A 27,492-nucleotide genomic window follows, 5' to 3' on the forward strand; every position below is an offset into this window, starting at 1 on the left:
GTGGGAATGCAACTGACTGAAAACTCCAACGGCCTCTGTTCCCTGGCCCCTTTCTCCTTTGAGCCCACTGGCTGAGCAGGAGAGGAGAGGACGGGTTAAGGGAACCATCACCTTTGGGGGCCCAAGTGTGGGGCAGGGAAGACAGGCTGTGCAGGATAGCTGTGCAACAGCGACACCATGTGTCAGTGGCGGGAACAACAGCCCAGTGGACCCACCCACTCCGCCAACTCTGACAAAAGGAAGCAAGCCTTATTCCCTTTGGACCCTCCACCAGTATGGAATAAGGCAGGGGTCGGGAACCTATGGCTAACGAGCCAGATGTGGCTCTTTTGATGGCTGAATCTGGCTCGCAGACAAATCTTTAATTAAAAAAAATAATGTTAAAAATATAAAACATTCTCATGTATTACAATCCATTCATTTCCTACCACTCATGTTCATGGTTGTGGGTGGCTGGAGCCAATCATAGCTGTCCTCCGGGACAACACCAAATTTTTATTGGATGATGTGTAATGTACACGGGTCGTTCATTGTATGGCTCTCATGGAATTACATTTTAAAATATGTGGTGTTCATGGCTCTCTCAGCCAAAAAGTTTTCCGACCCCTGGAATAAGAGGTGTCCTCGCAGAGGAACAATGACACGTTTTACTAACAGAGGTGTGTGTGGGAGCTCAAGAGAGTCACTAGAGAATAAAGAGGTGACTGTGTCCGTGCTGTACACCAGCGCTGCAGGCCCAGCTGAATACAGCCAAAGAATGAATGAATGGTCATACAACAAGAAACAATATCATCACACAGAATTTCACATGAAACAAACCCAGATTTCTTTGTTTTTTTTGTGTGTGTGTATGAAGCACAAAGAGAAATACCGTGGTTACAGCGGAAATGTGATTCCTGGCGGAAACGTCCGTGCAGGCTTAGCCTTTGAAAGCAGCTCATAATCCCTGAAGCACACATCACACACTGCCGAGGAGCAAGGCTCCCTGCCTAGGTCACTTCTGAACCTGAGGACCTGAGTGAGGTCAGAGAAGTTGGCCAAGGTCTCTGGGTCAAGGGCTAGAGAGGGAGCCCTGGAGAAAAGTGGCCTGTGCCCAGGGGGCCGTCGGAAATGGGTGTTGACAACCCCTCACCTCCCAGTGCGGCTGACCCGGTGCGGGGGAGTTGGAGGGGCGTGCCAGCCCCCAGGGCGACTTCAGCTGTAGTGAACATCCGCCCCGAACAGCAGGAAATCCTAGGAAGAGACGGGGATGCTGTCATCACCTTGCTGTGAGGGTGGGGCTGCCGGGTTGTTGGAAGGGGACTTTGGGAGACTGTCTGTTGGAAGGGAGAGAGCAGAGTGGGGCCAGTCTGCTGACAGAAAGGCAGGAGGGAGTGGGGGCGCTGGGGGCCCCCCGGGGTCTGCAGATCATGGTGCCTGGCAGCTGCTTCCAGCTCTGACAGGGAGACCCCCTGGGCAGCTCTGTCATCGGGCCTCATGGCCACTCACGGGAGCCCTGGCTCCAGTCAAAGCTGCATAGCCACTTCTCTTTGCTCCTTCGTGCCCTTCACTCAGAGTTTTCCTAGACGAAGAAGTTCAACTGTGCCACGGCGTTGTGGTCTTTTTTTCTTTAAGGATGAACTGGGTAAAAGGCGGGCAACATAGGAGATGTGTTTTCTCTGCTCTCTCATCGATTTTTCTAGTCTCTTTGCCCCATTAGTTCCCTGGTCTAAAGAATTGGGGGGTTGGTTGGACATCGGGAGTGAGGGAGAGCGAGGAATCTGGGTGATGGGGGGTTTCCCGTGGAGACCACGAGGCTATCAGAAAAGCCATGGACCGGACGAGGGAAGGAATATTATAACAGGAGGTTGCAGAATGATCAGTTTCACTGGGATGTGCTGGGCTGCGGGCTGGAGGCACCGAGGAAGCCCCCACAGATGTACAAGACGGGAATGCAGAAGAAACTGGAAACATGGCTAAGTCACGGGGTGACACAGGGTGGCTGTTCTGCCTGAGCTGATGGAAGTGACCAGGGAAAGCCCGTGGTGGGGAAAGGCAGAGGCCTGGGCAGGAGCCCTGCAGGACTCCCTCTGGGAGGGAGGGGGGAGCAGGAAGCAGCAAAGGAGACAGTAAAGGCCCTGGTGAGAGGGGGCTGGGAAACAGGGAGGGGGGTGTCTCTAAAGCTAAGAGAAGATGCTTCCAAGGACGGGGTAAACAGCCTCCAATACTGCTGGGGGGGAAGACAAGAGGAGGCAGTCCACTCCTGTATCTAAATTCACAGGACACTGACCAGGCTCCACATCCCGCAGGGAAGGCATGGGACACACGTCTCAATAATTAAATGCCGCCCCCTTGTAGATGAGGCTCTGCGGCTACCAAGTGAGTTCCGCTTTCACCAGGTGTCAGGTGGGCATGATGTCAACGGTTAAAAGCAGGGACCTGGCTTTGGATCTGGACTTCACGTAGTAGCCATAGGGCGTTTCTGAGCCTCGGGTCTTCCTCCTCTGTTGACTCAGAGCACCCACCTTCCAGGGCGGTTGCGAGGGCGGAAAGGGTTTAGCAGGGGGCTTACGTAGAGAAAGCTTTCCAGCACTAGGTGCTGTGGTAGCGGGAGATCTGGTGAAAGGAGACGCCTGGGACTCACCTGGTAAGACTGAAGCACCAGGTTGAAGAGCTGGATGCGTCTGGGCAGCGGGAGAGGGAAGCCCTTCTGCAGCCGCTCTGCAGTGGGGACAAAGGGAGGCTCAGGGGAGAAGGTTGCAGGTGAGGCAGGGGGCTCAAGAGAGCCAGGTGGGTGGCCTTACTGGACCGGAGAGGGACCTACCTGTAAGCCCTTACCCGAGAGCTTCTTTCCTGGCCTTCCTCCCAGATTGGGAAACAGACCAAGGGCTCTGGCTTCAGAAGCGGAATCAAACCCGAGTTCCATCTCTCACCTGCTCTGTGACCTGGGCATTTCGCTTTTGGTCTCCTTACGTCCTTTAACTTCCCCGATCTCCTCCCATGGAAACTGGAGATATTAATACTCTCCCATCTCATCAGGATTGGATGGGCACGTAATAAGAACTCCATCCATGGGGGTTCCTGTCTTTCCGTTCCTTCTCCGGGTTAGATGCCATTTGAGGGTCATTTGAGGTGACCACCACAACTGGGACCAGGTATTAGGTGGCTCTAGGAATGATCCCCACCGCTTCTGCTGAGACGGAAAAATCAAAGCTCCTTACCGTTAACCTTGGGAAGCACAGCAGTGGGAATGACGTAGTTCATGACGGCCTGCAGCAAACCAACCTGGCAATCAGGAGGAGGACGGGCCCCACGTCAGGTCCCGGAGGCATCCGCAGTCCTCCACCACCCTCCCTGCCCGTGCAGCGCAACCCCGCAGCCGGAAAGCTGCTGAGAGGCAGACCCAGGTGATGTGCAAGCTCTACAGCCTGATCAAGGTCACGGAAGTCATCGTTTTTACTCCAAGTTTCCAGATGTAAAGTGAGTTCTAGAGCGCAAGGTGCAAGGCAGAGAGGTAAGGAAGCCCAGCAGAGAGTATTCAGATGTGAAGAGCTTTGTGGTGGGAGAAAATGCATGATCTCAGACCCCACGGGCTAGAGAGCACACTGGTTCAACCTTCCCCGATCTCAGACACTGCAGGCTAGAGAGCACACTGGTTCAACCTTCCCCGATCTCAGACCCTGCGGGCTAGAGAGCACACTGGTTCAACCTTCCCCGATCTCAGACACTGCGGGCCAGAGAGCACACTGGTTCAACCTTCCCCGATCTCAGACCCCGCGGGCTAGAGAGCACACTGGTTCAACCTTCCCCGATCTCAGACACTGCGGGCTAGAGAGCACACTGGTTCAACCTTCCCCATCTCAGACACTGCGGGTTAGAGAGCACACTGGTTCAACCTTCCCCATCTCAGACACTGCGGGTTAGAGAGCACACTGGTTCAACCTTCCCCAATCTCAGACCCTGCAGGCTAGAGAGCACACTGGTTCAACCTTCCCCGATCTCAGACCCCGCGGGCTAGAGAGCACACTGGTTCAACCTTCCCCGATCTCAGACCCCGCAGGCTAGAGAGCAACTGGTTCAGCCTTCCTCGGGGCTATTCAGCCATGTTCATCAAAAGCCTTAAAGATGTCTGAGCCTGGTGGGCCGCAACCTGGCTTCTAAGGCATTTATGCTAAGGAAGCAATGAAGGTGTGGGCAGAAACAGATGCAAAGATGCTCAAAGACTGATGACTACAACCAAAACAATGGAATATTACTGAGCAACCAAAAAGGGCAAGATTCTGCCATTTGCGACATCACGGATGGACCTGGAGGGTAAATACGTCAGACGGGAAAAGACAAATACAGCACAATTTCATGTGGAATCCCAACAAAACAAATACGGACTCAGAGAAACAGCGCACAAACTGAGGGTTGCCAGAGGGGACGGGGATGGAGGGATGGGTGAAAATGGCGAAGGGGGGGGGTCTAGTCCTTTACAGGATGATAACTTGGTGCAGTGACAGATGGTTAATAGACTTAGTGTGGTGACCACATTGTAAGGTAGATAAATGTCAAATCGCTCTGTTGTACAAATGAAAACTGATATTATATTGTATGCCAACTATACTGTAATAAAAAAACCATTTTTTTAAAAGCAACTTACATGCCCCTACTTGGGGAATTATCTGGAGGACATGGTGGCACTTTGACACTAGGACACTATATAATGGTTATGAATGACATTGTAGCAATATAAGTACCATCACAGAGGTACTCACGATGTCTTTTGAGTAAGGAAAAGCAGGCTGCGGAAACCACAGAATTCCCTTCGTCATTAAATACACCTAGCCAAAGGTAGGGAAGGATCGAGGCCCAAGTATTCACGAAGAGGAAATGAGGAAATGGTTTTTCTTTTCTTTCTTTGGTAAACCAGTAGGTTCGGATTGTTCTATAATGTATATATGTTTTTGCTTTTGCAACAGTAAAAGAAAAAATCAACAATAAGGAAACACCCTCCAGAGGATCGCCTACAATGGTGACACTTATAATGTGTGATATGTACATTTCTGTTTCTGGAACAACTGAGTTTCCTTCCCCGGCTGTAATTCTCCGGGCTCATCAATGTGGTGCCCTTCCTCCCGTGAGTCTAGGAACTCAACGTTTTTATTTTCCGCAGAAGCAGAAGTTAGTTACCCACAGAGTCATCATGCTAACCAGAGTCTCGGCACCGGTTCACCCAGGAATATGCAGTGAGGTAGCTTTGGGGCCCTTTGTTTTAGTTGTCATCTCATCTGATAGACACAGGTGGCTGCAGTTCCATCAGATTTGGAGGGGACCTTGGGATGGTCTGACTTTGGGGTTGGGTGGCTTACAGACACCCAGTTGGTGGAGATCTTGGGTGGGGGGGCGTGTCAGAGAGTCAAGGAAATGTTCTTCAGCTGTTCAAGGAAAACTGTGTGCAAATGAACCACTGGTGGCCTCTGAAAGGATGCCACGAGCCCAGTTGTCCTCAAGACCTGATATCTCAAGATCGGGGGAAGTAAGGAGCCGCCAGCGGCCTCAGACTCACCGAGAAGGGGCCGATGTCCGAGTGCTTCAGTTCCAGGAGCAGCCTGTGAGGAAGGGAGGGGCGGCTGAGGCACCATTTGTCTGCCTCGTAGGAGAGTGCAGTTACTGGGGAGAAAGCACGCTGGTGGTTGCTGCCTGGTTTCCCTACCCAGTATTTATCCCCCTTCCTCTGGCCACAGCCCCCCGAGTGTTCCTTTGGGGAAATCGCCCATTCTCTACATCATTAGTGCTGAGCTCGGGGGTGGGCCGGCCAAAGGGCAGATTCTAGCTCCCTTGCCACAGTGACTGCTTCAGGAATGGACCCGTGACTCTTGCTGACCCAATGAGAGCTTGCCTCAAGACTTCTGCGGGACATGTTGGGAATGAGGTGTTCTTTTCTCCCAGGAAAACTAGAGAGATGCTGGTGACCGTTTTTGTCAACACTTGGTGTCAACCTTCTAGAAAATGAAGCCAACATAGGTGACAATAGAGCCAAGAGACGGAGAGAGTCAAGAGTCCCAAGGACGTGGCCCTGGCTGGTAGGCTCAGTGGTGGAGTGTCGGCCTGGCGTGCAGGAGTACTGGGTTCTATTCCCGGCCAGGGCACACAGGAGAAGCGCCCATCTGCTTCTCCACCCCTCCCTCTCTCCTTCCTCTCTGTCTTTCTCTTCCTCTCCCGCAGCCGAGGCTCCATTGGAACGGAGTTGGCCCGGGCGCTGAGGATGGCTCTGTGGCCTCTGCCTCAGGCGCTAGAATGGCTCTGGATGCAACAGAGCAACGCCCCAGATGGACAGAGCATCGCAGCCTGATGGGCGTGCCAGGCGGATCCCAGTCGGACACATGAGGGAGACTGTCTGACTGCCTCCCCTTTCCAACTTCAGAAAAATACAAAAAAATTAAAAAAAAAAAAGAGTCCCAAGGACCTTATTTAAGCACCTGGATCCACCCTTGCCTGAAGCCTTTAGACTTTTCAGTTACCTAAGCCAATAAACTATCCTTCTTTACAGCCTTTATGGCATCTAAAATGTGACCTCAGAGAAAGGGAGAAATAAATGGCTGCTCATTAACTCCTATCATTCACTATATTGAATATTTTGTTCCATTGAATTCCTGTTAACACCCCAAGAGGTAAGGGCTGCCACACTCCTGTGTTACAGATGAGAAAACTGACACTCACAGAGGTCAAACAACCTGCCCGAGGCCACACAGCTAACAATTAGCAAAGTAGAATTTCTAACAAGCTTTTGTTGCCTCCAATACCCTACGAAGCCTGAAAACTCACTCTTCTCCACCGAGAGTTAGGAGCTCCAGGGCTGCTTGCCCTACGGATTCTCAGCCCCATCCTGCATATCCCCGAAGGTCTGAGCTCAGCCATTACCCGGCTGGACCCTCCCCAGCTCCTCCTCTACTTGAGATGCCCATGGGTGTTTCAAGGGAAATTAAATCTACATGTTTCCCGCCTGACCTGTAGTGGTGCAGTGGATAAAGCGTGGACCTGGAAATGCTAAGGTCACCGGTTCAAAACCTTGGGCTTGCCTGATCAAGACACATATGGGAGTTGATGCTTCCAGCTCCTCCCCCCTTCTCTCTCTCTGTCTTTCCTCTCTCTGTCTCTCTCTCCCTCTTCTCTAAAAATGAATAAATAAAATAAAATAAAATAATAAATAAATCTACATGTTTCCAAAGCAGGTAACACATGTCAAAAGGACACCACCAGAAATGTGCATCATGGAACCCTCAGGGGCTGATCGCAAGGTTAAGATGGCAGCTCTGTGCCAGGGAGGAGGCGGACGTGGGCGGGGGCGGGGGTTGACTCAGTTTAAAGGGTGTGAATGTTACTCAGAGGTAGACACGGGCTCTAAGTTGGGGTCACCGCATCTCCTCTGTCCAAGTGTCTCTCTCCTTTCTCTGTGTGTCACCTCCCCATCTTTTCCTTCCTTTTGTGTCTCTCTGTCTTTCTCTGAGAGGCTCCCTTTGAATGTGGCTCCCTATCTGTCTGTCTGTCCGTCTTGCACTGTCTCTCTATGCCTCTCCCTTTCCTTCTATCCTTTGTGTGTATCTCTGTCTCTGTCTCTGTGTCTGTCTCTTTCGCCATCTCTCCCCGTTTCTGCATTTTTCTGTGTCTCTCTTCCTGAGCACTTGTTTTATCCCCCGAAGTGTTCCAAACACCTCACCACGTGTCAACGTCTCATTTCATCCTCACCACAATGCTGCTGGCAAAGAACAATGACCGGGCCCCTTTGACAGCCAGGAACTCCGACGGTTGGAGAGTCTGCTGCACGCCGCAGGGAGCTGCTCTGCACAAGCAGGCAGGCTGCCCCTCAGAGATCACACTCCTAACAATCTCCTCCACCAGGACGCAAACCCCGGCACGTGGGTCCCAGAGCCTCCTGGCGCGGGAGGGCTGACAAAGGCCCAAGGATGAAGTGGGTTTCCCAAGTGCCAAGGAAAAGCGGGGTGCGGGGAGGCTGGGGGCTGCTCAGGTTCACTGTGGAGTGGGATCAGCTGGCACTGCCCAGCCACGACCTGGCCCGCGACTGAGGGGTGGCCTGGACACGGGACTTCAGTGCTAAAACTGGGACACTCTGGGCAAACTGAGATGGTTGGTTGCCCTGTGATGTGTGGCCTGTGCGAGTCACTTTGTCTCTGAGTGTTAGCTTCATTGTCTGCAAAATGGGAACCTGTGCCCTCTGCATACTGTCTGAAGCTTCCATGTGATGGGTAGATGGGAAATCAATGACCTAGTACCTGACACATCGTAAGGTCATTGCTAGGCCACGGACACCATGATGGATGGGTGGCTCCCCTCCCCTGTCCCCGCAGGTCACTTACTTGTCCAAGCTGAGCTTTCCGACAAGCCTATCAGACTTGGCGCTGACCTCCACAGAAATGTTCATGGTCTGCAAAGCGATAATGCAAGAGATGAAGTCGTGGCCAGGGCCCGGGGGCTCTGGAAGGCCTCCGAGACTGGGGGGCGGGGGGGTCAGCTTCAGAAAGCCGGCGGAGGAACCCACACTGCGGGTCAGACCCACGGAACCGAAGGCCAGAGGGAGTGGAGGGGGTCTGTAATCTTCCCGTTGCTTTCTGCTTGTTGATGAGTCCTGGACCATTAACCCCCCCGAGGTCACAGTGAGTGCTACCAAATGCTCATGGAGTGACATAGTGATCAAATGAATGGATGCACAAATCAACAAATCAACAGTAGAATAAAAGCTTGGGTGAGTGAAGGATTAAACACACAAGTGAAGGAATAAACAAAGTTATGCATGGACGAATAAATAATGAATGAGAGAACAAATATACAAATGAATGGTCAACTGAACAAAGGTATAAGTAAATGAATAAATGAATAATAATGCATGTATGAACCAGAAAGGGTATAGCATATTTCAAGTTAGCAACCAAATGAATAATTGAATGGATAAAGAAATGAACAATACACAAATGCATAGTTAAATGACCGAAGAGATGACCGAGTGAATCAGAGAGAGTACACATATTTCGAGCCGATGGCGGAATGAATAATTGAATGAATGAATTCCTGTAGGAGCCCAAAGCAGTTAGCGCAATGGCTCTGGTCTCAGGCCCTAGAGTGACACAGTCCAGGTTTGAATCTGAGCAGGATTCACAATGGTCCCCCGACCCTGAGAGTGGCGCTCTTGGCCCTGCCCAGGGCTCCCCATCTGCCCACACCCTGCAACACCTTACCATGCCAAGCAAGAAGAGAGGGGCCAGGGAGGAGTTCGGGAGGACAGCGAAGGCCTGGGCTTCCAGGGAAGGGATGAGGGTGAGGCCAGCGGGGGACACAGTGAGGTGCGGTGGGGAGGAGACCCAGATGAGGAGCTGCACGTTCATGTCAGGGAACATCTTAGCCACCTGCAGCCCCCAGCAGGGACAACCAACAAAAGGGGCAATTTTATTTCAATGTGTCTAAATCCCATCTCGTCCTGGTTCTACATAAATACCTCCAATGTCTCGCCATTGCATTTTGACTAAATCCTAAAGACTGCACAGTCTGGTAGCTGGCCTCCCTCACACCTGAGCACCAGATTGCAAAGAGCCTTTCTTTGTTTGGGGGTGGGCTGTGCAAATCTCCTGCCACTCTCTGAGGTTGGACTGTCTCTGGGTCTGGAGGAGGGGGCAGTTCCCACCGGGCCACTTAGCAGAGCCCTGACTCCCCAGTATCCCCAGGCGACCTCATGAACTGACCACAGGGGGGCAGGCCTTTTCTTACCTGGGGTATGAGGGTTCCAAAGAATTTGGTTGTGAGCCGGAATTTGGATTTCTTTGGCATCTGTAGCAAAAGAAGAGAAAAGGGTTCTGGGGGATTATGTTATAGACGAGGGGGCAGATTCTATATGAGCAGTGAGAGACAATGACTGGACCATATATAACAACGGACACTGCAGCAATCGACCCAGCAGAGTGAGGATATGCTTGGTGAATGCCAGCTCCCTAATTTTTTGCCCCCCCAAAAGTCAAATATGCTCTTAAACCAATCATACATGATGCCAAGCTTCTCTTAACCCCTACCCAGCTTCCTCATCCAACAAACTCCCTAGGATGCATACCGAATCCTTCCTCTTTTTCCATTAGAAAGCTTTCCTATCCATCCATCAATCCATCCATCCATCCACCCATCCATCCATCCAATCCAATCCATCCATTCATCCATCCATCCAATCCATTCATTATCATCCATCCATCATCATCCATCCGTCCGTCTGTCCGTCTATCCATATTCGTCCATCCATATCCCAGCCCTCTCCTCGAGTCTTTTCCAAACGCAAATGATGGTGGCCGACTCCCTTGCTCTGAAAAGTTCTCATCCGTGTGGTCTTGTTTATTTCCACGGGGGGCAGGTGGGCTCAGCATCCCCGTGGTACCTCGACAGAGAGGGAGAACATGACATCTCTCCCAGGAGAGGTGTGGGATGAACCTCACGGGGTTGGTGACCAGGTTGGGACCAGGTTGCGCCTGGACTCTGGAGACAGTCACCTCCTCTTTTTGAAGTTCTAGAGCAGGACTCAGCCGTAAATACAGAAGAGACAACGAGGGTGATGACAGCAATGATGACATGATGCTGAGACTGGACTACAGAGCCTGATGTAAGGCAAGTACTCAGTCCACTTTGGCTGTTACCTGGGTACTCACTGAGGACTTCCCGCATGCTAGGTCTGTGCTGAGTGCTTGTCATGTGTTCGTCTCGCATTTAATCCTCATTACCCTCTTTGGAGGTAAAAACTGCTATTGGTGTTTTACAGAGGAGGGAACTGAGATCCCGAGAGGTTGACTAACCCACCCAAGGTGGCCCAGCTGGAAAAGAGGGGGCCGATATTCGAACTCAGGTCTGGCTGACTCCAGAGTCCAGACCTCGATCTCTCTAGCATGGACAGACTCAAACCCAGGCCGTCGGCTTCTCCTCCCCCACCCACCCCCAGCCCGACCTCACCATGTCGTCCCTGAGGGTCAGGTTCAGGGCTCCAGCCTGTTGGTACACGAGCCCGGCCGTGTTGAAGAAATAGTCGGAGATGCCCAGGTAGATCATGTGTTCATGGTCGGTGGGAAAGGCCAGCGCCGGAGGGGTGAAGGGAGGCGGGGTGCGGTGGGCCAGGCTGAAAAACTCCCCCTGGGGGTGGAGGCAAGAGTGAGGGTGGGCATCCTTCAGGAATTATAAATCAATGTTCCCATTCCAGGGGGAAAAAATGAGCTGCAGATACCAACTATGCATCACAGAGGAGAAAACCACATGGCCAGAAACCAACGACAGCATCAAACGTCTCCTGGGTTTGAGGCCTACGTGCCCCTCCTGCCAACCCTGGAGGCAGGTGTGATCATGCCTGGTTAGCAGGAGCAGACACTGAGACACAGGAGGTGAAGTGACTCGCCCCAGGCCACTCGGGTAAGTGGCGTAGTTGGGAATGGAAGCTGGGTATCCGGGCTCTGGCACCGCACTGCCAAAGCTCCGGGGCTCTGCCTCCCCCTTGCCAGGAAGCGCAGAAATTCTGCTAAAAGAACAACAGGCTCTGTTTGTTTCTGTCTTTTCATCTATCAAATTGGCAATCACTGTAAAGGGAGAGGTGAGCTGTTTTGACTGCATTTATATTTTAAACCCATGCCATCCGGTTTTTGGTAAAAGAGTTCACGGGTTGTTGGAGAATATATGTTTATATGCTTTTTGCAGAGCAATTTAGCAACACTCTGCAAAAGCAGGTAATTTATTTGGCTGAAAAAATAATAACATCGAGTTATAAAGAAGCAAATTGTAGATGGATACATATGGTAAGATACTATATTTATGTAAAATTTAAAGGCCTATAAAACATACTGTATGAGAAGTACCGACACACATAGATATAGAATACAACAAGTATAAAAACGTAGGCAAGAAGGACACATGCCAATGTCATCAGCGTGATTCCCTCCCTTGGGGGGAGTGGGTGGCTAGGGTTGGAGAAGGGGGTCCCAGGGGGCCTGAGCTATTTATTTCTACAATGTTTCCTTTTTTAAAAAAATCAGAAGCCAGTATGACAAATGGTAACATTTCTTAAATCTGGGTGGTGGGTATGTGGAGAGTGTATAATGTTCTCTGTGCTGTTGAATCATTCCGTCACTGAAAATTAAGATGCCAGAGGGTAGCGGAGGGCATACGAGGGAGGGGAGTTTCTGCAGAGGGCCTGGATAGGACCAGTCCCCGAGGAGGGAACAGACATGATGCGTTGGGGAGGCGCAAGGCCAGTGTGTCCGGTTGGAGGGTGGTGAATGAGGGAGGAATAGCATGAAATGGAATTCCACCCATCCATCCGAAAAGTATTTATTGAACACCTACTATATGCTGAGCACAGTTCTGGGTGCTGCCCATACAGTAAAGAACAAAGCCGTCCTAGCCCCTTCTTTTTCATCCAAGTGAGTGACTCTGTGTGTGTTTGTGTTAGTAATAAATGCTGCTGAGAAAAATAGAGCAAGACATGGGGCAAGAGGAGGGAGCTCTTTCAGCGACAGTGGTCGGAGAAGGCGTCTCATATCTGGGCGAGAGCCCCCTGGGCAGCCAGCATCTTTGGGGCCTTTGATGCAGGGTCAGCATCCCCTAAAGTTGGATTAAGGATTAAAAAGTAGCAGCGAGTGCTAAGACCCTGGAGATAAAGCAGGCGGAGTGCATTTCAGGAATGACAGGGAGGTCAGCGTGACTGGAGGGGAAAGAAGGTTCAGCGTGGGGTCGTGGGGTTGCAGGGTAGTTGAGGACAGAGGAAGGGGGTGGAGTCTTTCTAAGATTTGTTTCCAAGGATGACAGGGAGCCCCGGGAGTGAGGGTATAGGATTCTCAGTTAGTCTCACCTTCAGCTGCCCATCCAGGGTCTCGGCTGTGGCAGCTGGAGGTGCCAACAGTGAGTAGTCGATCCCGGCCACATTATCTATCTTGGCTGTCACTAGAGGGAAAGAAGATGAATCATAAGCCGACTCCCCACCCTTCTCCCCCTTCTCTCCGACTCCTCGACCCCACCCAGCACTCACCTGGGAGTGTCTGGAAAAAAGGTTCCAGTCTGGAGGACACAGAACTGACCACTATCTGGCAGATCTGGGGAGAACACGAGAAGCGATCAGTGGGGACTTCCCATAGTGTACAATGTTCTTTTTTTTTTTTTTTTTTGTATTTTTCTGAAGCTGGAAACGGGGAGAGACAGTCAGACAGACTCCCGCATGCGCCCAACCGGGATCCACCCGGCACGCCCACCAGGGGCGACGCTCTGCCCACCAGGGGGCGATGCTCTGCCCCTCCGGGGCGTCTCTCTGCCACGACCAGAGCCACTCTAGCGCCTGGGGCAGAGGCCAAGGAGCCATCCCCAGCGCCCGGGCCATCTTTGCTCCAATGGAGCCTTGGCTGCGGGAGGGGAAGAGAGAGACAGAGAGGAAGGAGAGGGGGAGGGGTAGAGAAACAAATGGGCACTTCTCCTATGTGCCCTGGCCGGGAATCGAACCCGGGTCCCCCGTATGCCAGGCCGACGCTCTACCACTGAGCCAACTGGCCAGGGCAAGGTGTACAATGTTCTTTGGGAATAATGATCCAGACATGTTTCGCTTTCTTGGAATGTTTCCTTGAAAATCATGGAGCTAACCAAGTCTCCCTTTTCTCTTTGGCCACCAGGAGACTCAGAGTCCAACATGTACCTTGGAAATAACCGCATATGACTAGATAACGTGCATTTTATTTCCTACTCTAGTGTGGAACTTCACTAATGGGTATTTCTATTTTGGCAGCCATCCATCTTCACCACCATCATCTTTATCACCGTTATCGTCATCATCGTCATCTTCCCCACAATCAATCGTCTTCACCAGCAGCAGCAGTATTAGCTTGGACACTATTGAGGGGCCACTCTTAGGGTGTCACCAAGAAATAATCTGCTCTAATAGTTCCAAATGTTAAATATATGCTAACAGTCCCCTTATGCTATTAGTTAATTACAAAGATAGTTGAACTATGGGTCTGCATAATCTCAGTAATCCTTACAGCAGCTTACTGAAGAAAGTCTTAGGGTCCTCATTTTACAAGATGGTGAAACTGAGGTTCAGAAAGGTCAAGTTCTTTGCTTGAGTTTATATACCTAGTTCAGCCCTAGAGCCAGAATGAAAACCCAGAAATTCTGACCATTGTATAATCCACATCTAAAATGTGTTATACATTTTGACAACTATGCATTGATTGTAAAATAAACAAAAAACAAATTTTTGACAGTGCCTTCAGATAAACGATCTCATTTGGCTGATTTCTCCCTACCCACGTTGTCAGTACCTTTAACGGGGAAAACAACGCCTCCTCTCTGGAGGACTGCATAGCTTCCTCAGTCTCCCCCAAACTCCTGCTCTCATTGTTGGCCCCTCCAGCCATTCTCACGGCAGTCAGCAGAGAGATTGTCCTAAAGCGCAGATCTAGGCAAGTCACGCCCTTGCCTAAAACCTTCAATGGCTCCCCAGTGCCCTCTGGAGAAAGCCCAAGCTTACTTGGCTTGTGAGACAGGCTCAGAGGATTCCTCAAAGCTGACGGTTTAGTAATGGAAAACTGAGGCCCTGGCCGGTTGGCTCAGCGGTAGAACGTCGGCCTGGCGTGTGGGGGACCCGGGTTCAATTCCCGGCCAGGGCACATAGGGAGAAGCGCCCATTTGCTTCTCTACCCCCCACCCTCCTTCCTCTCTGTCTCTCTCTTCCCCTCCTGCAGCCGAGGCTTCATTGGAGCAAAGATGGCCCAGGTGCTGGGGATGGCTCCTTGGCCTCTGCCCCAGGCGCTGGAGTGGCTCTGGTCGCGGCAGAGAGACGCCCTGGAGGGGCAGAGCATCGCCCCCTGGTGGGCAGAGCATCGCCCCTGGTGGGCGTGCCGGGTGGATCCCTGTCAGGCGCATGCGGGAGTCTGTTTGACTGTCTCTCCCTGTTTCCAGCTTCAGAAAAATACAAAAAAAAAAAAAAAAAAAAAAAAGAAAAGAAAACCGACCCAATGAACGGCCCCTTTCCTGCCCTGAAGAAGTTGGCTGGGGGCAAGGGAGCTAGAGTGAAGGCAAGGAAGCTAGAGGACTGGCCAGTGCCTGTCATTCATACCAGCTCCAGCCTCCCGGAATAGTTTGGCCACCTCAACAACTGCACATTTCCTGGGTGGGGAGCAACCTGCAGGGGGTCCGGGGAGGGGCAGGGTTGGGGGAGGAGCCAGAGGTCTGAGAAGAAGCGGTTGGTGGGGAGAGGATGGCAGATTCTCCGCAGGGACGACTGTTGGGGGGAGAACAGAGGCAATCCAAGCCGACGTGGCGGTTTGTGTGGGTGTATGCTGTGCCCCTTTCTTAGCCTCTCACTGGACCCTCAGAAAAATAGACATGCCTGATGCTTAGGGCTGAAGCTGTGTCTTCGAAGGGCTGGGAGGACCGCCGGGGAGGCCTGGGGGACAGCAGAAGTGTCCAGGGATGCATGCAGTGTGTGGACACGGAGGGCCCCTCTCGCTCTGACCGGTACAGAGAAACTGAGCCTGTCTTACCTTGCTGCTCATGATGTTTTGGAGCGAAGACTCGATTTTCTTGTGGAAAAGCTGGATCAGCCACCTAGAGATTGACATGTGGGGACATGCATGAGGCTTCTCAGGTGTCCCTGAGCTGCCCTGGGGAGCTAGTCTCATCCGCAAAACCTTCCTTTCACCTCCAAAAGGGCCTAGGCACTCTTGTCCCTGGAATGCAACTGCACATACCCCATGAGACACCTTGCCCCTGTGTGCAGTGACCTGTTTATAAGGTTATTTCTTCAACAGGGGTGTGGCCGGGCCCCTGCCCTATCTCAGCCTCAGTCCTTGCCACTCGTCTTCTTCTCTGCCCTCTAGCCATGCCATTCTGCCATATCCTCATGTGGCCTGGGCTTCCTTCCACCCCAGGGCCTTTGCACATGCTGTTCTCTCTGCTTAAAACACCCCGTCTCCAACAATGTAATTACCTAGTTAACTCCCACTTATTCTTTTTTCCCCTTTATTACTAATTTTAATGGGGTGACATTGATTAATTAGGGTACATAGATTCAGAGAAAACATCTCCAGGTTATTCTGACATTTGATTATGTTGCATACCCATCACCCAAAGTCAAATTGTCTTCCATCATCTTCTATCTGGTTTTCTTTGTGCCCCTCCCCTACCCCCTACCCCTCCCTTTCCTCTCTCCTCACCCCCCTCCCACTTATTCTTTTCATCTCAACGTAAATGTCATTTCATCAAGGAAGAACGGGCTAACCCTCAGACCATACCAGATCCTCCTGTTCTTTGTGTTTGCCCCACACTGTACCTCGTTTTCTTAGCTCTTATCTCCTTTTGAACTTCTTTGTGAGCCACTCATTCATGCAATGATTTAATTAATGTTTGTCTTCCCACTGGGCTGGAAGCTGCATGAGAACGGGAACTGTATGGCTGAGAATCAGGGGCCGGCCAGTCTTGGGCTGAATCCCTTCTCCATAATCACTAGGTATGAACACTCGGGTTATTTCCTAGCCTTCCTGAGCCTAGGTTGTCTCCTCTGAAAATGGGTAATGATAGACTAATCTATTGTATGGATTAAATGAGCTAATGCACTTGCTAAAAACATTGCTGGGCACACCGTAAGCCTCCGATCGCTGTTAGCTGTTGCTAAATTGGCATTGGCTACTGCTGGTGCTTGAGTGCATTGCTTAAGCCTGATGCGTAGGATTCTTAGCAGGTATTTATTGACTGGCTGGCTGGCAGAATGCTTACGGCTTTGTGGTGAGAACTGTATAACTTAGTGCACTCACAGGGTTTAGCCCAGAGCCTGGGGCAATAGTCAGAGCTCAGTCAAGTCTGCTGAATGCATGCTGAGTGGATAAGTGGTCCCTCGAGGCAGGGACAGTGTCTGCTCCCTTCGAGGACCTCTGTCCCCTCCTCTAAACAAGGTGGCACTTGGGATGTGTTTTCTAAAGGCTGGCTGATTAGGACAGTTCTCCCTGATGCCCCTCTGCCATCCACAGCCCCAGAAGGTCATACCCCAGGTGGCTGCCTGAGACGTGCACATGGACTCTGTCAATGTGGTTGCTGCAGCTGGTGCAGGTGACGGTGGAGTGGCCTGAGGTGGGGTCACAGCTCAGCCTCAGACCAGCCGAAATGGAGATGCCCTCCACACTCAAGTCGAAGTTGCCGCTGGCTTTGCTGAAGGGAGACGAAGAGAAAAAGACTTGGAGCAAGCACTTTCTTCCCTGGTGCCATTTGAACTTCACACCAACTCTGGAAGGTAGACTTTGCTATTACCCCCACTCCAGGTGAGGAGAGGGAGCTCAGAGAGGGAGGCAGCTTGCCCAAGGTCACACAGCAGCTGAATGAAAGATCCAGGATTCCAAACTGAAGTCTCAGCTCATGTCCACCTGGCAGAACACTGCCCCTACTGTGTGGCTTTGGGAATGTTTCTGCACCTCTCTGAGCTTCAGTGTCCTCATCCAGACAGACCTACATCAGCAGTGGGACACCAGCTTTGCCATTAAAAAGATGGTTGTTTTGGGTCAATGACTTTAATTAATAAATGTCCTTATTCATTAAGTGGGGTTCATAACTCCTCCTTTGGGGATGAAATGAGTTTTGGGTAAGACATCGGACATAAATGTAGTTTGTCAACTCTTCTATAATGTGATGAAGTATTGTTATGTGTGTATGTGTGTGTGTGTGTGTGTGATTGGTATGTGAACTGGTACATACAAAGAGCCCAAACGAAGACCTCAGCACTTCTTGTAGGGAATGAACAGACCCAGTGGTCCCTGTGGGGGAGGGCAGATTCATACCCTTCTCCTCACCATGGTGCCTTTTCCTTCATCTTTTCTCTGGACTCACCCTAAAGGAGAGGAGTTGCTAAAGTGACTGGTCATTTTGAGCCACTGTCAGTAGTGGATGGGGTTACTATGATGCCAGCCTAATATTTAGATTCAGTTTTATAGTTTGGATGATTTGCTCTAGTTTTTTATACTGACCTGCATCTATACCCTTGCCATTGCCTGTGTTGGTGGAGGTAGGGATGCATTTCCACACTTTTGACTTTGGGTATGGCCATGTGATTGCTTTGGCCAATGGCACGTGGGTGGAAGTGACCATGGGTCAGTTCTGAGTCTAGACTTTAAGGGGACCTGCATATTTCCTATTGTCCTTTTTGTACCCCTGCCATCACCAAGAACATGCTGTAGGTAGCCCAGAGAGGAGGAAAAGACAGGTCTCTACCTCAGCTAAGCCCAGCCTAGATGGGGAAAACCCAGTCAACACACAGATATGAAAGTGATAACATATGGCTTGTTATGAGGCACTGAGCTGGGATGTTTGTTATACAGCAATAGCTAACTGATAATGGGGTAAATTAAAGGTCCCACTTAGCTTTCCATCCTAAGCCACATGCACTAACTTAGCCTTGTCAGTATCCTGAATGGAGACTAGGACAATGCTCAGATATTAACTAAGGGTTATGTTGAATCTTCTTATGTGAAAAATTTCCCCAGGAACCTTGTAGGGACAAGTGATGGTGGTGATGGACAACACAAAAATTGGGCATTTCTGAAGTCCTAGCTCTCATCCCTTCTAAGTACCACCAAGAGTTCACCCATACACTCAAAAACCCCAGGCGTGGAGACGCACATGAAATTCTTGCGTGCCTTCCATTTTCCACTGATCTTGACATTGGCGTTTGTCACAGAGAGAGCAAGGCCCTCATGGGGCAACAGTCTTATCTGGGAACTGGGAAGCTCAACTCCACGGACAACCATGCTGCAAAGAAGAAATGTCCAGTTAGTCTTCTGGGGGCCCACACAAGGACTCAGCCAACGGATGTAGACACATCCTCCCCACCCAGGCCCCACACCCCATTTATTCCAGGACAACCCAGACGCTATGAGAGCAGGCTTGAGAATCCTGGGCACTGGGCAGAGTGGCCAGGCTTTGTAGTCAGACAACTCTGCATCTGAATTCTGCTTTAAATTTACTGTTGTGTAACCCTGGACAGGTCACTTAATCACCCTGAGCCTCAGTTTCCTCATTTGTATAATGGGCACAATAATCTCTATCTTTCAGGGTGTGTGACAATCACTAAAGATAACATATGTTCCCTCATTGACTGCAAGTTTTGTAAAGGGGTGAAATGGGTGTTTTTTTCCACTATTGTAGCAAAGCCTGCTGTGTCAGACACATAGTATATGCTCAAAAATGTGTGTTGAGTGAATAGGTGTGTAAAATTCTCTACAAGACATTGATGGATTTTCCGCCCAGCATCCACACCCCCTCATTGTGTTAACACAACTGTCCTTTAACTTTTCCACATTGCTCCAAAAAAAGTTGACTTTGCCTCCATCTTCACGGGGTGGAGCTTATGATTTGGGCATAAAACTAATTAGCATATTATATTCTCCTGACCACAGGGATTGGCTCAGGAAGCTGTACATAACCTAAGATGAACCAATCAGAGTGAATCTTAGGGGTTTCGCTTGAGTTGCAAGGAGAAGGCGCTCTTCTTCCGCAGGAGGTGTTGACTCTAGGAAGAGGACACCCTACCTGAGAATCAGACCCCTCCAAGGGAAGTGTTACTGAGAGGTGACAAGAGAGAAACAGGATGCAACGAGCCTGCCTCAGGCTGAACCTGAAGCTAGACTACTCCAGGGACGTCTCAGTCATGTTGAGCCAGTAATTTCTGTTTAGCCCCTTTTAGATTAGGTTTTCTGTCCTTGAACCATCCTCCCCCAAATCCTAATTAATATATGGGCCTACCACAGTGTTTTGGGGTTCATGACACATCCTCCAGGGAGTCATGATGAGTTCCTAAAAGATAATTTTTTTTTTTTTTTGTATTTTTCTGAAGCTGGAAACGGGGATAGACAGTCAGACAGACTCCCGCATGCGCCCGACCGGGATCCACCCGGCACGCCCACCAGGGGGCGATGCTCTGCCCCTCCGGGGTATCACTCTGTCGCGACCAGCGCCACTCTAGCGCCTGGGGCAGAGGCCAAGGAGCCATCCCCAGCGCCCGGGCCATCTTTGCTCCAATGGAGCCTCGCTGCGGGAGGGGAAGAGAGAGACAGAGAGGAAGGAGAGGGGGAGGGGTGGAGAAGCAGATGGGCGCTTCTCCTGTGTGCCCTGGCCGAGAATTGAACCTCGGACTTCTGCACGCCAGGCCGACGCTCTACCACTGAGCCAACCGGCCAGGGCCCTAAAAGATAATTTTTATGGTGGGAGCTTGGGGGGATTGTATCTCCTTGGGACGGTGTAAACACTAGCTTTGGGGTCCTAACCTCTTTGAGTCTGGGAGTTTGTGGCTCTGTGATTCTAGGCTTTGGTAGCCGCAGGACCCTACAGAGTCCTACCTACTGAGGCTTGAGCTCGACAGACCTCACCTGTAGAAGTTATAGTCACCTTTCCCCAAATACTTGATCTTAAATTGTCCCGAGAAAGAGGGAATCTCGATCTTCGCCAGCTCCTTCTGCAACACAGCCATGGCCTCCTGGCAGGCTGAAGGGAGAGAGAGCAGGGGCAGTTGTCAGGGGCACAGCCTGGGAGCCGGGCGGGCCCTCGCCCGGTCCATTGCAGGGACGGTGGGATGGGAACGGTCTAAAGCTAAGGTTTCCTGCAAGGGGCCAGATACTAAACATGTTCGGCTCTGTGGGTCACTTTCTCTGTCACAACCACTCAGCTCTGCTCTGATTGCACCAAAGCGGCCACAGACAATATGTAAATGGCTGGGTGTGGTTATGTTCTAGCAGAACTTTATAAACACTGAAGTTTTGATTTCATATAATTTTCACATGTTGTGAGATATCATTCTTCTTTTGACTTTTTTTTTTAACTGTTTAAAGATGTGAAAGCCATTCCTAGCTCTTGGGACTTAGAGAAGCATGCGGTGGCCCAGATTTGGCCTGCAGCCTGTAGCTTGCCAGTCCCTGTTCCTAGCAAGCCTTCCTGATCCCCCCAGCACTGTGTTCAGAGCAGGACCATACTTCTTTCTCCTTGGGATTCAGAGGTGTCCTGCCTGGGCTGGGGTAGGAATTCAGGGATGGTAGCTTAGGTCCCTGAGTCCGGTCCTGATGCCACAGCAATACACTACTACGGCGTGGGATTCTTTCTTCTCCTTGGTTTGATTTCTCTGGGGCTGGCTCTCCTCCACTTTCCTGCAGTTTGCCTCTCTGTCACAGGGAGGCAGCATCGAGAAGTCCACCAGTCCACGCAAAGACACCAGCCCAGGCCACAGCTCAAATCCAGATGGCCCTCTGGCCTACCCGGAACCTTCTCCAAGTGTCAGTTTGTTCATCTGTAAATGTTGCTAGTAACTGTATGTCCCACTCAGGGGTGACATGAAGATGAAACGAGATCGTGTGTGTAACGCTCCTAGCACGGTGCCTGGTGCAGGTCAGAGCCTCCGCCGGAGCGGCTTCCTGTCCTGCTCTCCTCTATCTGGGGCTGAACGAGTGGCCTGGGGGGCCCTCTTGAGGTCACTCAGATGGGTAGTGTGCACAATATAGCTACCAAGGCCTGCCCTGGGGTAACCATTAAGAAGAGCCCGCCCTGTGCTCCGCTGCTGCCGCTGCAGCCTGCCCCACCTCCTCACCCCCTGCCTGAGCTCTGCCCACGCGGAAGACTGAGCCAGCAGTCTCCAGGCAAATGGCAGGCTGAGAACAGCTTGGGAAGAAATAAACGGCGCAGAGGCCAGAGCTGAGGCTTGGGCCGTGGGGCCTGGGTACTGGACTTGGAGTCCTCTGGGCCCAGCCCTCCGGTCCCAGTTCTGCCACTTCCCAGCCCTGTGATCTAGGGCAACTCACCTTGCCTCTGTTTCTTCCTATGGAAGATAGGGTGAGGGGCCTACTCTGAGGAGCTGTGAGTGTGCCGTGCAGTGGAGGTGAAGGGCTTCTGCATACAGCAGGTGCTCAATAAATGCTCCTCAGGGCAGGAGAGGAGGGAAGGAAGGCCTACCGTAATCCAGGCCCTTCTGGGTGATTCTGACCACGATACCGGGGTTGGTGGCCTCTGTCACAGCTGTGCCCAGGGCAGCCAGCACCACCAGCGTCGCCCACCTCGGCGCGTTGTCGGGGCTCCTGGCCATGTCTTTGTCCTCCAGAGCTGGCAAAGCCTTGAGTCCTTGGCAGGGAACCAGGGATCTGAAAAGGATCCGGCTGGGGAAATGCAAGTTACACTAGAATGTAGAAAGGAGGAAGGAACTGGGGTGGGGCGGGACCGGGGCAGGACCGAGGCGGCGGTGTTTCCCCACCTGCGGCTCCCCACTGAGGTTGGGGCCACAACCCCAGAGGCGGCCAGAAGTGCAGTCTGGGAGGTGTGTGTGTGTGTGTGTGTGTGTGTGTGTGTGTGTGTGGTGCGGTGCATGGGTGTATAAGCTGGGAAACTCTGGCTCAGGGCATCATTCTCTTCCCAAAGCACACCGTTCCCTTCTCTGAGCCCCCACCCAAAGCCCTTCATTTAAGGACTTCCTGGAAGCTGGGCGGTGGGTACATCAGGATTCATGATTGTTTTCTTTTTTCCTGCCCCTATTGAGGTAAAATTGACATACAAAATAAAATTATATACATTGAAGGTATATATATATATATGTATATATATATACACACACACAATGTCATGATTTGATATGGATATTCATTGTGAAATAACTGCCACCCCCAAGCTAACTGACACATCCACCATCCCACCTATCCTAACTTCTCTGTGTGTGCTGGGAATACTTCAGACCTCCTCCCTAGGTGAATCCCAAGTCTATGATATAACACTCCTAACTAGAGTCCCCGTGCTGTGCGCTAGGTCCCCAGGACTTACTCATTTTATAACTGAAAGTTATATTTTTCTGTCTACTTTTGCCTTCCTTGATTTATATTTTCCATAGGAAGACAATTTTTTTTTTTTTTTTTTAACAGAGGCAGAGATAAACAGGGACAGACAGACAGGAACAGAGAGAGATGAGAAGCATCAATCATCAGTTTCTCGTTGCGCGTTGCGACTTCTTAGTTGTTCATTGATTGCTCTCTCACATGTGCCTCGACCGTGGGCCTTCAGCAGACCGAGTAACCCCTTGCTGGAGCCAGCGACCTTGGGTCCAAGCTGGCGAGCTCTTTGCTCAAGCCAGATGAGCCCGCGCGACCTCGGAGTCTCGAACCTGGGTACTTCCGCATCCCAGTCCGACGCTCTATCCACTGCGCCACCGCCTGGTCAGGCCATAGGAAGACATTTAAGGAAACAGAACCTTTGGTGTTTTCTTGTTTTAAGAGGCAGTGGTAGTAATAATTAAATGTTCGAATTTTGGAAGTTCAGTATCTTAGCAGGGATTTTGAAATCTTAGCTCTGCCACAAGTGTGATTTGACCTTGGTCAAGCCCTTTATCCTCTCTGAACCTAATTTCCTCTTCTGTAAAGTGGGGATAATCAGAGTACGCTCCCTCCCTGGATGACTGTGAAGACAGAAGGGGCTTAAAAAAAAAAAAGAACTCATTGATTTTAAAGAGAGAGGAAAGGAGAGAGAGAGAAACATCAATTTGTTGTACCAGTGCCACTTATTTCTGTATTCATTGGTTAATTCTTGTATGTGCCCTGACTGCACCCACAATGTTGGTATTTCTAATCAACTGAGCTACCCCACCAGGGTCAGAGGGGCTTGAAACTTGTAGAGCAGTGGTCCCCAAACTCCAGGCCGTGGACCGGTACGGGTCCACAGAAAAAGAATAAATAACTTACATTATTTCCATTTTATTTATAGTTAAGTCTGAACAATGTTTTATTTTTTAAAAATGACTAGATGCCCTGTGTTACATCCGTCTAAGACTCACTCTTGATGCATGTCTCAGTCACGTGATACATTTATCCGTCCCACCCTAAAGGCCAGTCCATGAACATATTTTCTGACATTAAACCGTTCCGTGGCCCAAAAGAGGTTGGGGACCACTGCTGTAGAGCACTTCTCAGCGCAATGCCTCTGCGTGATAAGCACAGAAACGGTAGCTATTGATGTCACTCTGACTTTAAAAGTAATCCATGTTCACTGCCAAAACTTGAGAAAGAACCAAGAAGATAAAAATTACATGCAATCCCCCTTCTGGAGACAATAAGCAGAAGTGTATTTAGAGTATTTCCTCCCCTCCTCCCCCTCCTTGGTTTTTGGTAAGCATAAATAGAGAGTGTGGTTTTTAACAAAGAGAAATGGGATCACACCAGTCAGTTTTGTAAAGTTCTCTTTTTTTTCAATAAACCGGGGTGTCGTGTATGTTCTCTCTGAATACTAAATATTCTCCTACATGCACCCTATTGCATTGCTTCCTCACCTCCCAGTTTTCTTCATCAAGTTTTCTTTTTATCCCTTTTATCCCTTCCTTTGACAGATGTGGGACCGGAGGCTTTGGGAGAGGAAGTGTTTTTCCCACAGTCTCGCAGCCCGCCGCTGCAGCAGAGCAGGGATTCAGACGGCCGCCAGACACATCCCACACCAGCCTGAGCCCTTCAGCGCCTCGGGGGCTGGGAGGGGGCATAGACCCCTCCCCCCCTCCCCCCCCAGCTTCCCAGACGGCTCTCTGTCTGCAGGGTTCCTGCCCCTCCCTTTGCAGTCCCTTCAGGCCCTGGGTGGGCGGGAACCCTGCCGGCAGCTAGCTCGGTCTCCATGGTGATGAGAGAAGGGGGAGGGTCTTCTGCGGGGAGGCCAGTTTCTCTCCTGCTGGGTCCCCATCAGTCCCCTGGAGCCCTGTCTCCCCGACTTTGATTTTATGAAAGTCTAATAAGCCCTGGTTGAGCCAGGAGGACGTGAGACCTCTAGACTTTTGTTTGTTTGTTTGTTTTTTGTTTTCCTTCTCTTTGCCTAGTTCTAAAAGGGCTTCCCTTCATGCCCCCACCCACAACTAGAATCCTCCTGGTTTGCTTAAGAATGAAAACAGCGGCTCTGTACCTCTGTTTTGTGCCAGATGCCCTACATACATCATCTCCAAGCCTAAAAACAAGCCGGAGGGAGGGAAGAGTTCTTCTCTATTTTGGAGATGAGGGAACTGAGTCACAGAGTGTTTATGTCCCAGTCAAGGTCAAACTGCCTTTCAAGAAGAGAAGACTTCTCCCCCCTACCTGGGTCAGTAGACAAGGAGGACTTGTCACCCTGGGGTCCTCACGACTCAGCTGTACCTGACTGAGCCACCAGAGTCAGATGTCTGCACCTATACTAGGAAGATAGCTTTAAGTAACTGCCAAAACACATTGATCGATGACCTGTCAGAAAATTAGATTTTTAAAAAAATTCTCTTGCACAGTTCTGAACAGCAGCAGTTCTAACTAAACTGTGTAACATTCCCGAGTCCCCTGGGCCCAGGCGGACCTTGAGAGTGTGAGGACATCAGACAGGAAAGGAGCAGTAAGATGAAATTCACATGACCATGACTTACACCGCCATAAAATTGGACTCTTAAAACCAACTACCAAGCTTCTGAGTCAGTTGCCCCCGACCGGCTTCTCACTGATGACTCATGACGCCCAGCCAAATCCAGGCGCGTCCTTCAGGGACCCGCCAGGCTACCTACTATGTGTATGTAACTCTGGTCAGATTCTTTGACCCTCCTGGAACCTGGGGAAACAATGCCCGTCATGGGGGCTGTCCTGGGGATTAAATGAGATAATAAGTATGACGCAGTCTGCGTGGAGAAGGTGGCCAGTCAGTCAACAGTCACAATGCACCCTTCAGCACCAGCTGGAGCCAGGAGAGCACACCCTGTCACCACAAACGGGCTCTCGGAGCTCTGGCTTTGGGAGTCGGTTGGACATGTGCACAGAGAGGGGAGTTCACAGCTCACAGCAGGTAACAGGTGAGTGGGGACAAACAGACCTGGGCGCAAATCTCAGCCTGCCACTTACTTGCCGCTCGCGTTTGAGCTTAGCTTTGCTCAATCTCAATCTCCATCTCCTCGTTTGTCCCCACACGCCATCCTCAGGTCCAGATCCTCAGGTTTGACCACGAGGCCACCCCTGTGATCCACTGAGACCCTATAAGCCTCTCCCCCCACCCCTTAGGTGGTTTCTCCCACTCTTTGTCTCCACCCACCCTGTCTTACCCCTTCTGTGTGTCTGGCTTCGAGGGTATGCTGTGGGTCATTGTCTGACCCTGGATGGGGGATGTGGGAGTAGGAGGGGCTCGTGGTCGGTCCTGAGGGTGGAGGTAATGCCGGTGGTGGCTGAGGCTGGGCAGGTTCACATTGGATTCGGGCAGACAGTAGAGGAACTGCGGAGCTGGAAAGCATTGGGCCATTCCCCGTTTATTGGAGTCTCCCAACGGCGGACCAGCAAACAGGCAGGGGAAAACCGCTGCTCACAGCAATGGGCGAGCAAAGAGGCAAATCACTCCTTGTGGCAGCAGGTGAGCAAACAAGGAAATGGTCCCTCGCAGTGGCGGGCAAGCCATTGGTGCCAAGGGAAAGCACCCGTAGCCTCATGTAGGCTAGCTCACGCCCTAATCACGCAAAGTACAAGTGAGCAAGCCTGACACAGCTGTTTTCCCTAAGGTCGAGGAAGAGAACTGGCCTCAAGGTAGTATCTAAATGGCAATCAGACATTTTGCACCAAGCAGATAGCCTCTTGAGAGGGTGTATCTCCTGCCTTGTGCTAAAACAGTGTCTTGTCTCCTGAGCCTTGAGTCTCATAAAAGGGCTCCTTTGGGTACTCTGGTCCTGGAGGTGGGGGAGATCTTTCTCATTGCATCATCATCATCATCATTATATATTATATATTATATTGATATATTATATATATATTATATTTATTATTATTATCATCCCAGAATAGATCACAGATATATTTAATAGTGAATAAATGAGAGAAGGGTCAGAGCTCAGACAATAAATGTTTGGAGCCTGAGAAGGCCAAGCTCAGCCCGACCTGGCAATGCCAGGAGGAGGCGAGAATTGGCGTTGGTCCTGGGGCCAGAGGGGGCAGCCCACCTCGGTGCCCCAGGGCTGAGAGGAGGAGGTCTGCCTCTGAGACTGGAGGCACTGGCTTTGCAGGAAGAACAGTTTCTGGGGAGAGCTGGAGGCTGAGGGAAAGAATGGAGAGAAAACTGCAGGTGGGGGGGGCAGAGGGGAGGGAGCGTGTGGCTCTCACTTCTCCTTTCTCTTGAGCTTGGCCTGTGTCACTGCTGTGGCTCCTGTAGGCTGGTCTTCCTCCAGCCCCAGGGAGGATCGAGCACAGGAAGTCTAAGGCAACAGGCACTTACTTGCCAAACGTCCAAAGGCCTCTGACACCCAGAACCTTCCTTTTCCTTTCAGTCACATTAAGAAATGGGTGTGTGGGCTCAGCCAGCCCCGGGGGGTGGGGGTGGGAGGTGAGGGGTGGTCCCAAAGGGAACTGGTGCTGGTGAAGAGCAAACTACCCCCGTGGTGGCCCTGCCCAGTCTGGGGACACAGACAGACCTGGACTAGAGGAGGTCAGGGAGGAACGACCTGGCTTGGAGCCCTGCTTGGCTCTACATGGCTCTGTGAACTTG

General features: G+C 51.1%; 1 protein-coding gene across 1 annotated transcript; it reads right to left on the minus strand.

Moving 5' to 3' along the window:
• Positions 1–594: 594 nt before the first annotated feature.
• On the minus strand, positions 595–22,197 carry BPI (bactericidal permeability increasing protein). Its single transcript, XM_066234713.1, has 15 exons — positions 21,958–22,197; positions 20,388–20,502; positions 18,643–18,771; positions 17,020–17,181; positions 15,522–15,585; positions 13,019–13,082; positions 12,842–12,933; positions 10,960–11,136; positions 9,742–9,801; positions 9,216–9,383; positions 8,340–8,407; positions 5,531–5,573; positions 3,201–3,264; positions 2,624–2,700; positions 595–1,233 (listed from the first exon to the last, which is right to left on the minus strand). The coding sequence occupies exons 1-15, from the start codon at positions 22,085–22,087 to the stop codon at positions 1,195–1,197; spliced, it is 1,452 nt and encodes a 483-aa protein (XP_066090810.1). The 5' UTR covers positions 22,088–22,197; the 3' UTR covers positions 595–1,194.
• Between the last annotated feature and the right edge of the window lie 5,295 nt (positions 22,198–27,492).

This window comes from Saccopteryx bilineata, chromosome 6, assembly GCF_036850765.1.
Source record: "Saccopteryx bilineata isolate mSacBil1 chromosome 6, mSacBil1_pri_phased_curated, whole genome shotgun sequence".
NCBI classification, from domain to species: Eukaryota; Metazoa; Chordata; class Mammalia; order Chiroptera; family Emballonuridae; genus Saccopteryx; species Saccopteryx bilineata.